At 44.5% G+C, this 18672-nt stretch overlaps 1 protein-coding gene across 1 annotated transcript; it reads right to left on the bottom strand.

Annotated features, from left to right (window-relative positions):
- Nucleotides 1-119: 119 nt before the first annotated feature.
- LOC120666385 (putative glutaredoxin-C14) lies at nucleotides 120-1002 on the bottom strand. The gene has a single exon (XM_039946221.1). It carries the CDS (start codon nucleotides 792-794, stop codon nucleotides 477-479), a length of 318 nt encoding a protein of 105 aa, XP_039802155.1. The 5' UTR covers nucleotides 795-1002; the 3' UTR covers nucleotides 120-476.
- Nucleotides 1003-18672: the final 17670 nt, after the last annotated feature.

Here is an 18672-nt window from a genome sequence, read left to right as displayed (position 1 = left end):
AATAATATTAGTTTTCACGGTAATAAAATAAGTTGAATTATATAGTAGATAGTATTAGTAGAAAATTAAACAAACATTATAGCACATACCATCATACTAGCTAGTTGCTAATAAAACTCTCATACATATATTTGTAATTTTGTATTCACAAGCCCATCGAAAAAAGGCGATAGATTGATCACACATACTGTTGAAAAGTTACACACAAACATCTAAAAAAGAGGAAATCACAAAGCAAGGCCATCTCTCTCGCTCACTAGCTCCTACCTACAGTTAAGGTATCTATGAAGCTGGCAAGCAATAGTTTGCCCTAGTTATTATTCCTGTCAGAACTTGGAAGAACAGGACGGGAAAAACCTGCCCTCGACACACATACTACACTCCACTAACCTTGGTATACTCTTCGAAAGATCATGGTCTTTATTTTAACTTCAAGCTTTTGCATGGTACTCATCATAGCGTGGCCGCCCTGGGGTCTACAGCCAGAGCGCGCCGGCGTCCATGAGCATGGGCACGAGCTCGCCGCCGAGGTGGAGGGACATGACCCTGTTGGTGCCGCCGACGAGCTTGCCGCCGATGAAGACGACGGGGACGGCCGGGCCCCTGCCGCCGAGCATCTTGAGCAGGGCGCGCTCCATCTCCTTGCCCCTAGGGTCGCTGTCCAGCTCGTGCACCAGCGCGTTCACGCTCAGGTCCTGCATTAGCTTGGTCACCGTGTGGCACATGCAGCAGGAGCTCAGCGTGAACACCACCACCGCCCGCTCCGACGCCAGCTTCATCACGCGGTCGGCCATGTGCTATGCTTTGGTTTAGTTTCTTGGTTGCAAGAACTCTCTCTCTCTCTCTCTCTCTCTCTCTCTCTCTCTCTCTCTCTCAAGGTTCGTTCTCTCTAGTTCTCGGGCTCAAGCAGATGCGGATGCACGTGGGAGAGATGATGTGTGTTGTGTGTATGGATGGATGGTTTGGGAGAACCGGGGTGGCTGCCTTTTATAGAGTTTGCAAGCAGGCTACTAGGGTTTCCATAACAGGTCCGGGTCTAATAGAGTTTGCAAGTAAGTTTACTATGAGGATGAGTACGTAGCGCTGAGCTGATCTATGAGTTTCTGGAAAAACAAAATGTTCCAAGGAATCTATAAGCTGGTATATACAACACAGTGGCTACTACTATATAGGTATAGCTAGCTAGGACCACGCTTGCATAGCAAATCTTTATTTGACTTAGGAAACGAAATAACACTAACAAAGATGATAAAGTTCATGGTCCCACATTTTAAGATTTGAATCCAAAAAGCTCTGTATTTATTTGCTCATTGCTTTGTTGAAAAGGATGTCACACATACATGCATGAGATCAATATTTGTTTGGATAACGCACGAGCTAGCCGTCTTTTTAATAGGGCCCAAGGAATATATTTTGGAACGCTAGGGTACGACACGGTTGTGTGTTGACCTAGTGAGAATATCGTATGCATGCATGTGGCCTGTGAGGGTGCAGCTGTGTAGCCCCTTTTCTTCTCATATATGGGACAGGAAGAAATATAGCACATTTAACGTCATACATATATATGCAACCAACTCGCCCAACTTGATCATCATAATCCGGTTCGAGGATCACATTGCTCTCTTAGTGAAGACCCCGAAGGAATGCCACCTTTGCCAAAGGTCTAGCTCATTTAATTTTGTCCTGAAACGGCATGCACTTGCATGTCTATTATTCCTTGGTTTCATATCACACACAATTAAAGTCTATCAATCTCAAAATAATCAATTGATAAATTATTAATCTACTAAGAAAATCTCTTGAATATCTAGAAAAGGGAAGATTGGAGGAAAATAATCTATTGATATGATTTTGCCGTGTCGTTACTAGATTGTCATATGCATAAAATGGATCAGATAACTGTTAGAAATCTAGGATCACACAGTGCACGACCAAGAGGGACTTCCTTTACTTTTCTTGATCTGAGTACAAGAAAAACCTAGAAATACAACAATAGTATAGAGAAAAGAGAGAGTGGAGCGGGGTAGAGGACCTTCAGAGCCTGCAGCAGAGTTAGATCCGGCCATCACGGGTTCGTTGATGCGGATCCGCTCAAAGGCGGCGACGATTGGTGCAGTGTAGTCGATGCCGGAGCGATGGCGTCGTGGACGATGGCGGCGACGACGGGAAGGAGTCGGCTGCAGCGGGGAAAACGCCAGTGGAGCAGAGGCGGCGGCTTCCCGTTGCTTCTGCGCACCCTCAGATCGGGCTAGGGTTTTCGGTGGGTTTGGCGGCGCACCGGTGAACCTCGTCCCGTGTGCCGCCGGCCTCCACCTATCTTTATAGCGCAGTACAACGGGGGCCCACCAACCATTAAGGGTTGGACGCCCCCGATCAGGGCGCGGATTAAGGGCCTAATAGGCCGTTGGGCCTATTAGGAAAGAGATCAACCTAACATTCTCCCCCTTGATCTCACTTTGTACTTTAACTTTATACTTTAACCTGAAACTTTTCCTTTAGTTGTTCCATCACAGATTAATGAATAGAGCATGCCTTATCATCACGGTCCAAAACCGATAGACTCAACAGCTACCACACACATCACTGTTTTTGAAACAAATTCTTTATCTTTTGGGCCCTTTTGTTTTCCAGAAATCACAGGCTTTCCCTTAAACCCATGCCGGCTATGTGTTCCATGAACACATTGGGTGGTAAGCCTTTAGTTAGCGGATCCGCAAGCATTTTCTTTGTACTTATATGCTCGAGTGTAATAGAGTGATTCTGGATTTTCTCCTTCACAACATAAAACTTTATGTCAATGTGTTTGGCAGCACCACTTGACTTATTGTTGTGAGCATAAAACACTGCTGGTTCATTGTCGCAGTACATTCTGAGTGGTCTTTGAATGCTGTCTACCACTCTTAAACCGGGTATAAATTTCTTTAACCATTCAACCTGCCCCGAAGCCTCATAACATGCCACAAATTCAGCGTACATCGTCGATGATGCAGTGACGCTTTGTTTGGAGCTTTTCCACGATATAGCTCCCCCTGCGAGTGTGAACACATAACCGGACGTGGACTTTCGGTCATCAATGTCCCCCGCAAAATCCGCATCTGAGTACCCTTCTATCTCTAGGGAATTGGATTTTCTGTATGTTAGCATGAGGCTTTTTGTGCCTTGCACATAACGTAATGCTTTCTTTACCATAATCCAGTGTGCCTGTCCTGGATTACTTTGATATCTGCCAAGTATCCCGGTAACAAAAGCTAAGTCAAGGCGTGTACAAACTTGAGCATACTGTATGCTTCCTACAGCTAAAGCATATGGAACCGCTTTCATTTGATCGATCTCATACTGGTTCCTGGGACATTGAAATTTCCCAAATCTATCACCCTTGACTATTGGAGCAGGTGAAGGCTTGCACATATGCATACCGTATTTCTTTAGAACTTTTTCTAAGTATGCCTTTTGTGACAGTCCTAATACCCCCTTTGTTCTATCTCGGTGAATTTCAATTCCCAAAACAAATGAAGCTTCACCAAGATCTTTCATATCAAAGTTTGAGGACAAGAATTTCTTTGTCTCCAGTAGCAGACCAACATCACTACTAGCAAGTAGAATGTCATCCACATATAGGATCAGGAAAATGAATTTTCCACTTCTGAACTTTGCATAAATGCAATTGTCCTCCTCATTTTCTTTAAACCCAAATTTTCTTATGGTTTCATCAAACTTTAAATACCACTGTCTAGAGGCTTGCTTTAATCCATAAATGGATTTCTTTAAGCGACACCCCATATGTTCTTTTCCTTTCATGACAAAACCTTTTGGTTGTGCCATATAAACATTTTCATACAAATCCCCGTTAAGGAATGCCGTCTTTACATCCATCTGATGTAACTCTAAATCATAATGTGCCACCAATGCCATTATAATTCTGAAGGAATCTTTACACGAAACCGGAGAAAAGGTTTCGTTATAGTCTATCCCTTCTCTTTGCGTGAAGCCTTTTGCCACGAGTCGTGCTTTGAACCTTTCTACATTCCCTTTGGAGTCATGTTTTATCTTGTAAACCCATTTACAGCCTACTGTTTTGGCTCCTTTAGGAATTTCCTCTAAGTCCCAAACACCATTGGAACTCATTGATTTCATCTCATCCTTCATAGCTTCCAGCCATTTAGATGAGTGAATACTTCTCATGGCTTCTTCATATGAAGTGGGATCACCCTCCATATGAACCTCTTCTGTATTATAAACTTCATAGTCGCTAGAAATAGCCGACCTTCTTTCTCTTTGTGACCTTCTAAGGACCACTGCTTGTGGCACATTTTGTGCCTCAACTTCTGGCATATTTTCCATAGGGGGCTGTAGCTCCTCCTCCTCATGTCCAATCGCGGGTTCGGGCGGTTCCTGGATGACAGGTTCCAAACCTTCGCTCACTGTTGGTATGGTTGGAGTTGCGACAGGTGTTGACACCATAATAACTGGAATAGTTGGCGCAGTAACAACCGAAGAAGGTACTGGTGTCACTATTTCAGGAACTTTTGGTGCAGCATCAACAGGTAGTGAGAAAAATGGCTCTTGAATCATAGGAGTAGGCACATACACCCGCTTCTCCTCAAGGTCAATTTCTCTAGGTACCATGCTCCCCCTGATCATTTCACTTTCTAGAAAGACAGCATGTCTCGTTTCTACAAACTTTGTATGTCTGTTTGGGCAGTAGAAACGAAAACCTTTTGACTTTTCAGGATAGCCTATAAAATGGCAGCTTACAGTTTTGGGATCCAGTTTTCCAATATTTGGATTAAACACTTTAGCCTCAGCTGGGCTCCCCCAGACCCGTAGGTGAGTCAGTGAGGGTTCTCTTCCTGTCCATAGCTCATACGGCGTTTTGGGCACCGATTTGCTTGGCACTCTGTTGAGAATATGGATGGCGGTTTTCAACGCCTCCATCCACAGACTCAATGGCAATGAGGAATAACTCATCATACTGCGCACCATATCCATTAGTGTACGGTTGCGCCTTTCAGCTACTCCATTTTGCTGAGGCTCCCCCGGTGTAGAGTATTGGGCAACTATTCCATTTTCCTGTAAAAACCTCGCAAAAGGTCCAGGAACTTGTCCATAAGGGGTATGTCGACCGTAGTACTCCCCTCCACGGTCTGATCTTACTATTTTAATTCTTTTGTCAAGCTGATTTTCAACCTCAGCTTTGAATATTTTAAATTTATCCAATGCTTCAGATCTTTCTTTAATTGGATAAATGTAACCATAGCGGGAGTAATCGTCTGTGAATGTTATGAACGAATCACAGCCATCCACACTTTTCACAGGAAACGGTCCACATATATCAGTGTGAATTATTTCTAACGTTCCTGCACTTCGTTTGGCACCCTTTTTAATTTGCTTTACAAATTTTCCTTTAATGCATTCGATGCATTGTTCAAGATCAGAGAACTCTAACTGCGGAAGAATTTCACTCTTCACTAATCTTTCAATTCTCCCCCTCAAAATGTGGCCTAAACGACAGTGCCATAATTTCGATGAAGTATCTTGAGTTCTCTTTCTTTTCTTTGTTTCTTTCTCTGACAAGGATTCATTCACATTCACATTACATACAGAATGCACTTTATCACGCATAGATAATAAATAAAGATCATTGTAAAGGACAGCATCACCAATACAATTATTATCAAACCATAGTTCACATTTGCCATTCGCAAAATGACAACCAAAACCATCTGTGTCTAAACGTGATACACTTATCAAGTTTCTTTGAAGCGAAGGAACAAATAAAACATCTTTTAATACAAGCATGAAACCATTAACTAGCTCGATGGAGACATCGCCAACAGCTTCAACATCTGCTTGTACTCCGTTCGCGACTTTAATGTGTCTTTCGCTTCTTTGCGTAGTCCTTGTCGAACGGAATCCCTGTAAAGAATTTGCAACATGCACAGTTGCACCAGAATCAATCCACCAAGTAGATTTAGAAAACTTTAAATACAGGGATTCATTAACAAATGAAATTACATTCTCACCATTCTTTGCCATTATCATCTTTAAATAAGCGGGACAGTCTGCTTTGCGATGCCCCTTGTCAAAACAGTGGAAGCACTCATCTTGTGCTGGAGTGCGCTGTTGCTGACGTTGTTGCTGATACTTCTGTGGCATAGGGGCTTTGTCTTTAGCTTTAGAGGAAGAAGCAGCTTGGAAAGGCCTTTTCTTGTTATTATGCACAAAATTAACAGACCCACCATTCTGTTTCTTGAGTCTATCTTCCTCTTGTGCACACATTGCAATTGCCTTTTCCATGTTCCACTTCTCTGGCTGTGAGTTATAGTTTACAACGAACGTTGCAAACTCTTTTGGCAGAGAGGCGAATACCAGGTGCACCATAAACTCTTCTTTGAGATCCAAGTCCATTGGTTTGAGCTTGGAGTTCAAAGCACACATCCCCATGATATGATCTCTTATCGTACCGGCATTGCCATAGTACCTTTTTGTGACCAACTGCTCTATGATCTGTGTGGCATAAGTCTTTGAAGAACCAGTAAACTGATTCTTTATCTTTGCAAGGTATTCTGCAGCTGAATCACACTCTCCAATTGAACCCAAAATGTTAGGATCAATTGTGTTCTTTATAACTGCCACACATTTCTTGTTGGCGTTATTCCACTTTGTCTTTTCGAGATCATAAGCCATCTTTAAGGGAGCATAGTCCCTTTGCTTTTTCTGCCACTCAGCATCAGTGTCAGAATCTCCTCTCACTGGAGCCGGTGGCTCAGTGGGCTTTGGAGTGGTGATAATCTCATCCACTTCTCCACAGACGAAAGCAAGATCAACTTTCTTGATCCATTCACCATAGTTGTCTCCTTTTAGAGTCGGGATGTGACTGATGAATCCCATCAAGTTCATCCCCGCTGAAAATTTCAAAAAATAGTGAGAACATAATAACAACAATTGTATGTGATAATTCCAACGTTGGTCAAAAATAGAACATAAAACTGTTTATGCAATTAAATCTATATCACCGTTGGGCAGAAATAGAAATAAATGCACAAAAACTATGAAATTACAGTATTGTAATTAACAACGTTGGTCAGAAAATTAACAATATCATAATCCTTAAAATAAGCTTTTAACCATGCTCTTAAACTTTAATTGTCTCGTTGGTTCGAATTAAAGTAAAAAAGCAACTATATATTCTTGGCAGCGGAAACAAGTAGGAATTTCTATTTCCAGAAGCAAAAATATAAACTTTTATCTCTAAACAATAAACACGTTGGTGCAAAATTGAATAGAGATCAAACTATAATTGAACTATTCAAAAACTGCTATTAAAATGCTTCTGGAAAATAGAAAAAAAAATTAAAACTTTCACTGTTGAAGCAGCCCATTCACGAAATCGGCCCAGCCCGCTCGGCGCGCGCTACGCTCGGGCCTTCGGCCCAACAGCCAATGGCCAGGCCGCCAAACCGGCCCATCGCGCTCGGCCACCTGGGCCTTATTCGGCCCGGGACACCGCGGTGCTCTCTCGGCCGTCGAATCAGATCCGACGGCCGGCCGCGACCTTCGCGAGATCAAAACCGGCGACGCCGGTGTTTCCCGAAACCCTAGCAACTCTTTCTCCCTCCCCCTTCTCTCTCCACGCGACGCAGCGGCATCCACGGAGCGGAGGCGACGGCCATGGCGGCCGCGGAGGAGAGGACGAAGCGGCGCCGTCGCGGCTTGCTCGCCGGTGTGCGCGCTCGCCAGTGGGTGAGCGCGCCGCCGTCGAGCTCGCCATGGATGGCGCCTTGCTTTCGAGCCCGCGCGCATGCGCCCCGGCGTCCCGGCGGCGAGCGGCGGAGCGTCCTGTCCCGCGCCCCGACGAAGCGGGCTGCGCGGGTCTGTCCCGCACGAGGGCGGCCGGCTGTGGGTCAGTGCAGGTCAGTACCCACCGCCCTTTGCTCTAGGGTTAGGGTTAGGGTTTTGACTTTTCTTTTCTTTTTCGATTTGCATCGAATTGCTTTTTCTGTGTCTTGATTCTTTGATTCGTGACCGAATCTACACTTCCCATCTCGATCTACACTTAGTGTAGGCGTCTGATACCAATGTTAGAAATCTAGGATCACACAGTGCACGACCAAGAGGGACTTCCTTTACTTTTCTTGATCTGAGTACAAGAAAAACCTAGAAATACAACAATAGTATAGAGAAAAGAGAGAGTGGAGCGGGGTAGAGGACCTTCAGAGCCTGCAGCAGAGTTAGATCCGGCCATCACGGGTTCGTTGATGCGGATCCGCTCAAAGGCGGCGACGATTGGTGCAGTGTAGTCGATGCCGGAGCGATGGCGTCGTGGACGATGGCGGCGACGGCGGGAAGGAGTCGGCTGCAGCGGGGAAAACGCCAGTGGAGCAGAGGCGGCGGCTTCCCGTTGCTTCTGCGCACCCTCAGATCGGGCTAGGGTTTTCGGTGGGTTTGGCGGCGCACCGGTGAACCTCGTCCCGTGTGCCGCCGGCCTCCACCTATCTTTATAGCGCAGTACAACGGGGGCCCACCAACCATTAAGGGTTGGACGCCCCCGATCAGGGCGCGGATTAAGGGCCTAATAGGCCGTTGGGCCTATTAGGAAAGAGATCAACCTAACATTCTCCCCCTTGATCTCACTTTGTACTTTAACTTTATACTTTAACCTGAAACTTTTCCTTTAGTTGTTCCATCACAGATTAATGAATAGAGCATGCCTTATCATCACGGTCCAAAACCGATAGACTCAACAGCTACCACACACATCACTGTTTTTGAAACAAATTCTTTATCTTTTGGGCCCTTTTGTTTTCCAGAAATCACAGGCTTTCCCTTAAACCCATGCCGGCTATGTGTTCCATGAACACATTGGGTGGTAAGCCTTTAGTTAGCGGATCCGCAAGCATTTTCTTTGTACTTATATGCTCGAGTGTAATAGAGTGATTCTGGATTTTCTCCTTCACAACATAAAACTTTATGTCAATGTGTTTGGCAGCACCACTTGACTTATTGTTGTGAGCATAAAACACTGCTGGTTCATTGTCGCAGTACATTCTGAGTGGTCTTTGAATGCTGTCTACCACTCTTAAACCGGGTATAAATTTCTTTAACCATTCAACCTGCCCCGAAGCCTCATAACATGCCACAAATTCAGCGTACATCGTCGATGATGCAGTGACGCTTTGTTTGGAGCTTTTCCACGATATAGCTCCCCCTGCGAGTGTGAACACATAACCGGACGTGGACTTTCGGTCATCAATGTCCCCCGCAAAATCCGCATCTGAGTACCCTTCTATCTTTAGGGAATCGGATTTTTTGTATGTTAGCATGAGGCCTTTTGTGCCTTGCACATAACGTAATGCTTTCTTTACCATAATCCAGTGTGCCTGTCCTGGATTACTTTGATATCTGCCAAGTATCCCGGTAACAAAAGCTAAGTCAGGGCGTGTACAAACTTGAGCATACTGTATGCTTCCTACAGCTGAAGCATATGGAACCGCTTTCATTTGATCGATCTCATACTGGTTCCTGGGACATTGAAATTTCCCAAATCTATCACCCTTGACTATTGGAGCAGGTGAAGGCTTGCACATATGCATACTGTATTTCTTTAGAACTTTTTCTAAGTATGCCTTTTGTGACAGTCCTAATACCCCCTTTGTTCTATCTCGGTGAATTTCAATTCCCAAAACAAATGAAGCTTCACCAAGATCTTTCATATCAAAGTTTGAGGACAAGAATTTCTTTGTCTCCAGTAGCAGACCAACATCACTACTAGCAAGTAGAATGTCATCCACATATAGGATCAGGAAAATGAATTTTCCACTTCTGAACTTTGCATAAATGCAATTGTCCTCCTCATTTTCTTTAAACCCAAATTTTCTTATGGTTTCATCAAACTTTAAATACCTCAGCCTGATAGATGCCGCACCGTTGCTCCCAGTGCACGGCTAAATGCGCATGCTATAACACGAATGGTGCCGACGACGATGGGGCCGGGAATACCGGTGTAGTACGGCCAGTGCTTCGTCTTACGACACATGGAACCGATTCCGACCGACTGATCGATCGAGCTGATTCAAAGGAACCAGGCCAGGGATCGATCACCTGAGCAACAACCAAAGTGTAGCCAGCTAGCCCTCATCGTCTCACGGATCGGCCTTATCTGCGGCACGGAATCTGACCACCTTGCACGCGGCTTTTCTCAGCAGGTTGAGCTGCCGCTGCTTTGTAAACCAGCCTAACCTTATCAGATATGTGGCGTTGCGACGATGCATGGCACGATCCGACGATGCAATCTTGGCTTTTCATACCCTCACTGCATCCTTCCCTAGCTACAAAAATCTTCCATGAGCTAAAGCTAAGAATGAAGGCTAGATGAAAAGATTCCGTGGCACAGTTGCTATCTACCTGTATGATGCTTCAGGCATCTGAAGAGGAAAGTCAGACATTATCTGATCTTTTCTCTATTTTTCTTTTCATTTTTTTCATGTATGTATGACGCAAACATCCAGCGCACGCATGGAAGATTGGATATTTGGATAGAGATATTCTTGTACCCTATATCTTCCTTGATAGTTCTCACCTGGAAAAGAAAGGAAGGGGAGAGAAAAGGCTAGTGTTCTGTATAGCAATCTCTATGGCTCCAGAATCCTTTGCTTCTTCTCTGTGTTTGCTTAATTCTTGACTCCTCAACTTCTCATAAAGGGGCGCTCGTGGCTCCAGCAAGACGTTAGCAATCGTGGCTCCTCCAAGAGGGGATGTTTCTTTACCTTTTACCATTTTAAGCAAAGAAAATTCAAAAATCAGTTAAGTGGAAGTAACCAGTAACCACAGCTTGATTTTTCACCTTCAAGTTGTCCAGTTCAAACCATTGCAATTTGTTCAATATATCTCTCAAGTTGTCACAGAAATACAAGTAAACTTTCAGTTACAATGATTTCCGTATTGCTTTCATTTTCTCTAAAGAACATATGGATTTGTGTAGGTACAGTTTAGCATTGTGCTTATGATTCTTCACCATGTGTTTCACAGAAGAGCTAATCACAATCTACTACAGGGCTACACTATTGCAATATGCCTTAAATAAATTCATGATGTGCCGACACCTACGAGGATCTTATGCGGTGCCCAGATCCGTGCCATCATAACCCATTTGTGCGCAAGTGGTCTAGTACCTACATAGTTCACTTTTTTTCCAGGGCACATCATATCAGTGCATAAGCTCAAAACCAAAACCAGACTAGTTTTAAGCTAGGGGCCCAAATACGGACATATTTTAGTAAGTTGAATCCTAATTTGAACGTGACAATTGGCACCAGTGGATGCCTACGACTCTAAGCTACCTATGCGCGATGAGATCTAAGAGACTAGTTCTATTATCATTCCATCTTCACATTCAGATAATCCTCTTTTGATGAGCTACGTTTGGATGCTCCTTTCTTTCCTTTGTTCATTTAAGATAGACAGTTCAAAGAATGATTGCATTGATATCAACCCTCAAACGTGTGTAGCTGACACAGAAGCATGCATCTGCAAAGGATAAGTTGATGAAAAGCTAAGCACAGGGAAATATTGAAAACAAAAACTATACAGCGATAACCACATACTGATTTGAAGCATTTCAAATCCACAAAACTTCATAGAGTGACCATGAAGTTTTCAGATATTTCTAGGAATAATTCCTCACATGCCATTGGTTAAATCCTAAATCCCTTATATGCCATTGTCGGTGACTGTAGAGGGACCCACGTGTCATAGACACAATGATGAGATATAGGGGATTACAAGTTTTTTCGGTGGCATACTACTTGAGCAAATAGCCTAAATCTTACAGTTGATACTGCTGTACAGTTGATACTGCTGTTTTGCAAAGAATTGTCTTTTCTACGCATACCATTACCAATGGCGTGGTGGCACTAGAACTGTATATTCTGTGAATAAAGACAGAGAACAATACGCAAGATTGTACGACTGTTGACAACGAGAGGAGGATTGCTACCACTACCAGAAAATGGCTCATTCGTCCCTGGCTGTTTGTACCGGTCATACTTTGGTCCGGTACTAAATTTGTCCCGACGCCATTTTAGTATCGGGTCCAAATTTGAAAGCCCCTAAAGCCAATTTAGTACAGGGCCAAGCCACCAGCCAGTACTAAATGTCGCATTTTAGTACCGGTAGGTGTTATCGGCCGGTACTAAAATGGCGTTTTCATTTAGTACCGGTCGGTAACACCGACCGGTACTAAAATGCGACATTTAGTACCAGCTGATAGCTTCGACCGGTACTAAACCGCCACCTTCCTTATTAAATATCCACCACCCCTCACGCCACATCTTCTTATCTCTATCTCCATTCTCTTGCTAAGTCCTCTCATCCTCTCTCTCGCTCCCTCCCTCCCTCCCTCTCCTCAGGCAATCCGCAGGGCGCGGTGGCCCTGGCGCGCGGGTAGGCTGGCCTCTCGGTGGCGCGCGGGGGCCAGGCCGGCCTCCGGCGGTGCGCGGCCTCCCGGCGGCGTGGAGGGGCTAGGCCGGCCTCCGGCGGCGCGCGGCCTCCCGGCAGCATGGAGGGGCCAGGCCGGCCTCCGGCGGCGCGCGGCCTCCCGGCGGCGTGGAGGGGCCAGGCCGGCCTCCGGCGGCGCACGGGGGCCAAGTCGGCCTCCGGTGGCGCAGGGCATCCAGGCGGCGCGCGGGACCAGGCTCGCCTCCCGGCGGCGCGCAGGGGCCAGGCCGGCCTCCGGCGGCGCGCGGGGCCAGGCCCGCCTCCCAGCGGCGCGGGGCATCCAGGCGGCGCGCGGGACCAGGCTCGCCTCCCGGCGGCTCGCCTGCCTCCGGCGGGCGCGCGGGGGCCATGCCGAGCACCAGCGGCGCGGGGGCTCGGCCCTCGCAGCGCGCGAGAGCCAGTCCAGCCTCCTGGGGTGCCCGGGGCTAGACCGGCATCCAGGCGGCGCACAGAGGCTAGGCCGGCATCCAGGCGGCGCACGGGGCTGCCTGCTGCTCTGCCTCTAGTATTCGTGATTGTGAGATATATTTTTTTGAAATTTGTGATTGTGAGATGTATTCTTCTAAAATTTGTGATTGTAATATTTGTGATTGTGATGTGATTTTTTTATTGTGATGGCCGGTGTTGTGGGAAAGGAAAAAGAAAGAAAATGAGAAAAGAAAATGAAAATGAAAAAAAGAGGCGGGAACGGAAAATCTATGTTTGGACACAAAGAATTTTAGTACCGGTCGGTAAGACCGACCGGTACTAAGCAACCCTTTAGTACCGGGCAGCTTGACCAGTACTAAATGTCGTGCCATTTAGTACCGGCCAAGCAGTACCGGTCAGCTACCCGGTATTAATGGGGGGTTCCGGCCCGATACAAATGGCTGTTTTTCTAGCAGTGTACCCTAACTTTGATGGATAGATTCCATGACGAATTGCATACAGCGATGCCTCGACAGGATGATGGTTCCCTCGTCATCAAGCATATGTTGCTCTACATCAAAGTAGCATTATGGCATTCTGTCAAGGGATTTTATACGATCGACATGTGGCGTGGCACCACAGTAGTAGTGATAGCCACCTGACACTACTACAGAAAGGCTAATTTGTCCCGGTTGGAAAACTTTTATTGTCTCGGTTTCCCAACCGGGGACGCCATGCCGGAAAAAAAGGGGGTCCTTTTGTCCCGGGTCTGGCAACCGGGACAAAAGGTGCTGCCAGCGCCACATGGCTGGCGCACCCTTTTGTCCCGGTTGGTGTTACCAACCGGGACAAAAGGTCCCTTTTTTTTCTGTTTTCCTTTTCCCTATTTTTTTCTATTTTAATTATATTTTTGCATTTCAATTAAACTTATGTATTGGAATTCAGTGTGTATGAGCTCCACTAATATATACATATATATATAGTTACTTATATAATATTTGTCCTAGATAATTTTCATATATAAATTAATTCACTTATATATATATGTATACACATATCTATACATGTGAATTCCTTTACATATGAAAATGTCTAGGACCAATATTATATAAATATATAAATATAAATATATATACATATACACACACACAAATATATTATTGGAGTGCTTATTTATATATATATATATATATATATATATATATATATATATATATATATATATATATATATATATATATATATAATACATACTCATAAATAGAAATTTAATACATACACACATATATATTTACATAGGTATATTCGTTCTTAATTACATATATATGCGTATATTATCATATTTGCTGCAATTGTCAATATTAGATAGTCCATCATAATAGAATTCGCCTTTTGGATCGAAGACTTGCTTAACAATAAATCCGGACAATTGTTCTTGAATCGTCATAATCTTTTCCTCCGGTATGAGTTTATCGCGCATCTCCTCGACCTATGGAAAAAGGGGATAATTAATTTCGACTAATTAAAATACGAGTTCAAATATTAACAAGTTTTTTACTTACTTCCTCCTCCCAATCTGTCCAGCCCTTTGGAGGACCTACCAGACCATGGATGTTCTCGCATACATAGTATGCGCATAATACAGTGTCTTGTTTCTGCCTCATACATTTTAAGAGAGAAGAAATTATCAGGTATTTACATGAATATATAACAAAACTAATGAATCGTGCAACGAATCATCCAAGTGCGTGCCGCAAAATCTGTCTTGATCTTCAATTTCTTGTCAAATTTACCTGGATGATTTTTAGCGAATTCTTTCCAAATCCTGTGCATGATTAGAACAATTGTAGTCAAGTAACAAAGTGATTCAAATTATCGGTCATCGACAGAGTAGTGGTAGAATTACTTTTTCATCATGTTAAGAAGATTTTCGTATTATTCTGGAGGTCTCCTCAATGAGTCCATAACCACGAGTAGGCTCTTCTCGGGAATTATGACAATTAGGACCTAGTGTTCACTGCAAGATTATACAGAGGCAGTTATTGGTAGTTAAGGTTTAAACAATTCAATTACATAATAGAAAGAGTTAGATGAAAGGAATCACTCACGCAAAGTTGTAAGGAAACAATATCATTTGCTTGTTGTGATGAACACTTATGTACTTGAACAAGTTTTGGTATAGCTCATCGGCAGTGTCGCGTAGAATCCTCCAATTACAAGTAATTGGGTCGATGAAGCCGAGGTGAGAGTATCCCTTTCTCCTGCAAGTTTGTATCTCCATTCTACATGATACCGAATAAATCAAGGGATCAGTATGTTGAGATCATGCAAAACAATACGTAAGGAGAGTAAAATACTTACAGAACCCACAAGCCGACCATAGAGATGTCGAGGGCCTCCTGATGGAATAGTTGGTAAATTTCTTCCCAGTTTATCCATATAATGGCCTCCCCCCGTAAGAAATCGTCATCTTTAATCTTTACGCCCTGCATGAAGATGCAATCGGCCATCGCACGCATGTAGTGCTGGTGCAGCTTATACATTTGCGTTGGAAGCACGGACACTACTTCGGGGGGGGGGGGTACAAGAGTTTTGCCAATCTCATACGTCCATTTGACGACCACATCGGCCTTTGGAATATCTTCTCCCCCTGCAATCTGAGCCGCCGTCAAGTTTGATTCTTTCAAAAATGTAACAAAGTCTTGTTCTTGCGTCATCTGTCCCACTACGAGAGGCTCTATTGATTGTTTCTTTTGGGCTCCGAGCTGTGGAACGTCGGACGACGACGACTTTGATTGTCTCTTCTTTTTCTCAGTAGTTTTGATAATTGTGCGTTCGTAGTCTGAAGGGGCATCTCTCGTAATGAATTTTCTCTTATTTGCTTCGCACATTCCCTTAAAAAATTTCAAATCTATCAGATTTATCACTTTCTCGGGCTCCGGCTTCGGCTTCGGCTTGAAGTGCTCTTTAACTCTTTCTTGAGTTATCCGATGGCATTCTTCAAGGCTCATGTCCCAGGGCTTAATAAGAGCCTCCTTGGTTTTCTTCTCCTTTTCCTTCTTCTTTGGAGGCTCCTTAGCTGGTGCAGCTACCTTCTTTGCCAGCCGCTATTTCTGCTTCTTTGCCGGCGGCGGAGGGGGTGACCATGGAGGCGACGGTGACGCTTGAGTGTTCATCGGCGCATGAGATGATGGTGATGGAGAATGTGCCGGTGAACCTTGCCGAGACAGTACTGCCCTTGGGGAGTTTTGCAGAGATGCCGGCCTTGGAGAGGCATGCTGAGATGCCGGTCTTGGTGTTTGATCATCTGACTTTAGGACAATGTAGCACTTATCCCATAGGATGTAGCCATGAATGGCTTCTTTTCTAGTGTCCTCTCCCCATCGCCTCCAGGAATATCAAGCTCGAGCGTCTCCCAACCCTGGCACACCTGCTCCACGCCAACTCTTGTGTATCCTGGTGAAATTTGCTGCCCGTGGTACACGTCGCCTGGTTGGGTTGGTATGGCGGTACAGTACGCAACAGTGAACATTAAGTTCTTAAGGGCAGTATGCAGGTCACAAGGTGTACGCTGGGTGATCTCATCCACTGGAAATCGCTGCGGGGCCGTCGCTTCAACTGCGGCCTGGATCCCCATTGGCTCGGCGACGGCGACATCTGTGGAAGCGCAGCTGCTTTTCTGCTGAGACAAATGATCGGCTGCGACATTAGGCTCTGGAGGCACCGTTTGCACTGGCTGTTGCTGGCTCATTGCTATGGCCACTTGGCGTTGAACCTCTTCCTCCAGTTTTTTATCGTGTGACATGAGCCATTCCTCTAGCCTTCGCAAGTGCTCCCGCTTATCATTCTTTCTTCTTTGCCGGCTTCTATATGATTCAATGTAATCCCTGAACCCATACTTCCACGGAACCACGACTTTGCCTCTTGTGCGGCCCGGATGCTCTGGATTCCCAAGGGCGTAAGTCAGCTCGTCCCTCTCTCTATCCGGCTGGAATGTTCCCTCGGCCGCTGCTTGTATGACCTCCTGTAGTCTCTGGGCTGCTCGCTGGATGTTTGGCCCATAGATGCAGTCACCAGTCAATGGGTCCAAGCTTCCCCCGTGACCATAAAACCAGGTCCTTGACCTTTCAGGCCAGTTCATGGTCGCAGGTTGGATGCCTCTGTCAAGCAGATCCTACTCCATCTTCTCCCATTTGGGTATTGCAAGGTTGTAGCCTCCTTGGCCTAGAGTGTGATGGTACACTTTCTTCGAGGCATTGTCTTTGGCCTTCTGCACCTTCTGAAGCCCAAGCTCTGAAGATTTGTATTCCACAAATGCATCCCAGTGACCCCTGAGATTTCGAGCTCACCGGTAAATACGGGTGTGGTCCCGGTCTTGATATATTTCTTCGTCAAAATTTTCTTGAATGATTGCAGCTGTTCGGTCATATTACTCAGGGTCCAGCGCTTGCATATCTCTTCGAATTCAGCTGGAACCGTGAAGTTTTTCTTAAGCTCCCGCCCGCACCGTTCTTTTTCTCTTTCGGGTACCGCATCCCGTTCCTCGCTTGGATTGGAAGCTTTCCAGAGCCTGAAGCTGATCGGGATATGGTCCCTGACAATGCATCCAGATTGTCTTATGAATTTTTGGCGGTAGCTTCTGGAGCGATCGGTTCGCCATCTGGACCAACTTCCGTTATAATGAACCGCCCTTCCAGTTTTTTTGTTGGGCCTCGCTTCGTCTTTTTCTACTGCGATGATGATCCCGACGGCTATAAAAAAACATTCATAGTATTCATATAGATTCATATGAAAATATGATTGTCACTACAAATAAGTATAGTTGTGATATGTACATTAGCACTTTGTTCAGCAGCAGCGTCATCCTGAATAGATGGTGGCTCAATTCCATCACCGGACATATTCAAATATATGTCGGTATTGCTGCCATCATCAGCTTGTTCAGCGACATCTCCTTGACCTTCGCCAATCATATTCAACAGGAACTGTTCGTCTTCTGCGTCTGTGTGTCGCGGGTCCATCGTAACTAAAATATGAATACAAATAATTCAATAAAATATTCACATCAATATTGATTAAGTAATTCCAAGTATGTCACTAAGTAATTCAATAAAATATTCACTAAGTAATTCCCGTATTATGACTATACTGAATAGATCTAGTCACAAGGATTCCAAAAAGTCCTTATTTGCCCCGATCGAGAAGGAGACTATGTTTGGATCGGACTTCGTTTAGCTGGACGTTTCTTTGGATTGTCGTACGTTTAGATAGACGAGTATTGGATGGGACGATAACGTTTACATGGACGAGGATTGGATCGGCCTATGTTTAGATGGACGAGGATCAAATCGGCGTACGTTTAGCTGGACGAGGATCAAATCGGCGTACGTTTAGCTGGACGAGGATTGGATCGGCGTACGTACACATATACACACATATACATACACATTCATATATTTACAAATTAAATATAATTTCACTATACATTAACTCATTAAACAAATTAACACCTAATTTACATCAAATTAAATACCATAATTTACAATTTAAGAAATTCACACAAAAAATTAACACATTAAACAAATTAAATTTACTAAAATTCATTATCAACTAATTTCATACTACATCAAATTAAATACCCTAATTTACCATTTACAAATTAACACATTAAACAAATTTCATATCCTCAAATTTGTAAATTAACACATTAAACACATTAAACAAATTAACACCTAATTTACATCAAATTATGGTTTTAATTTGCACAAA

The sequence above is a fragment of the Panicum virgatum genome, chromosome 3N, assembly GCF_016808335.1.
Source record: "Panicum virgatum strain AP13 chromosome 3N, P.virgatum_v5, whole genome shotgun sequence".
Classification (NCBI taxonomy): domain Eukaryota; kingdom Viridiplantae; phylum Streptophyta; class Magnoliopsida; order Poales; family Poaceae; genus Panicum; species Panicum virgatum.
Note: the sequence above shows the minus strand (reverse complement) of the source record. Positions and strands in the feature narration are given on the sequence as shown.

Coding starts and splice junctions, on each gene's coding strand:
- LOC120666385 (XM_039946221.1), bottom strand. CDS start 794: ATGGCCGACCGCGTGATGAAGCTGGCGTCGGAGCGGGCGGTGGTGGTG.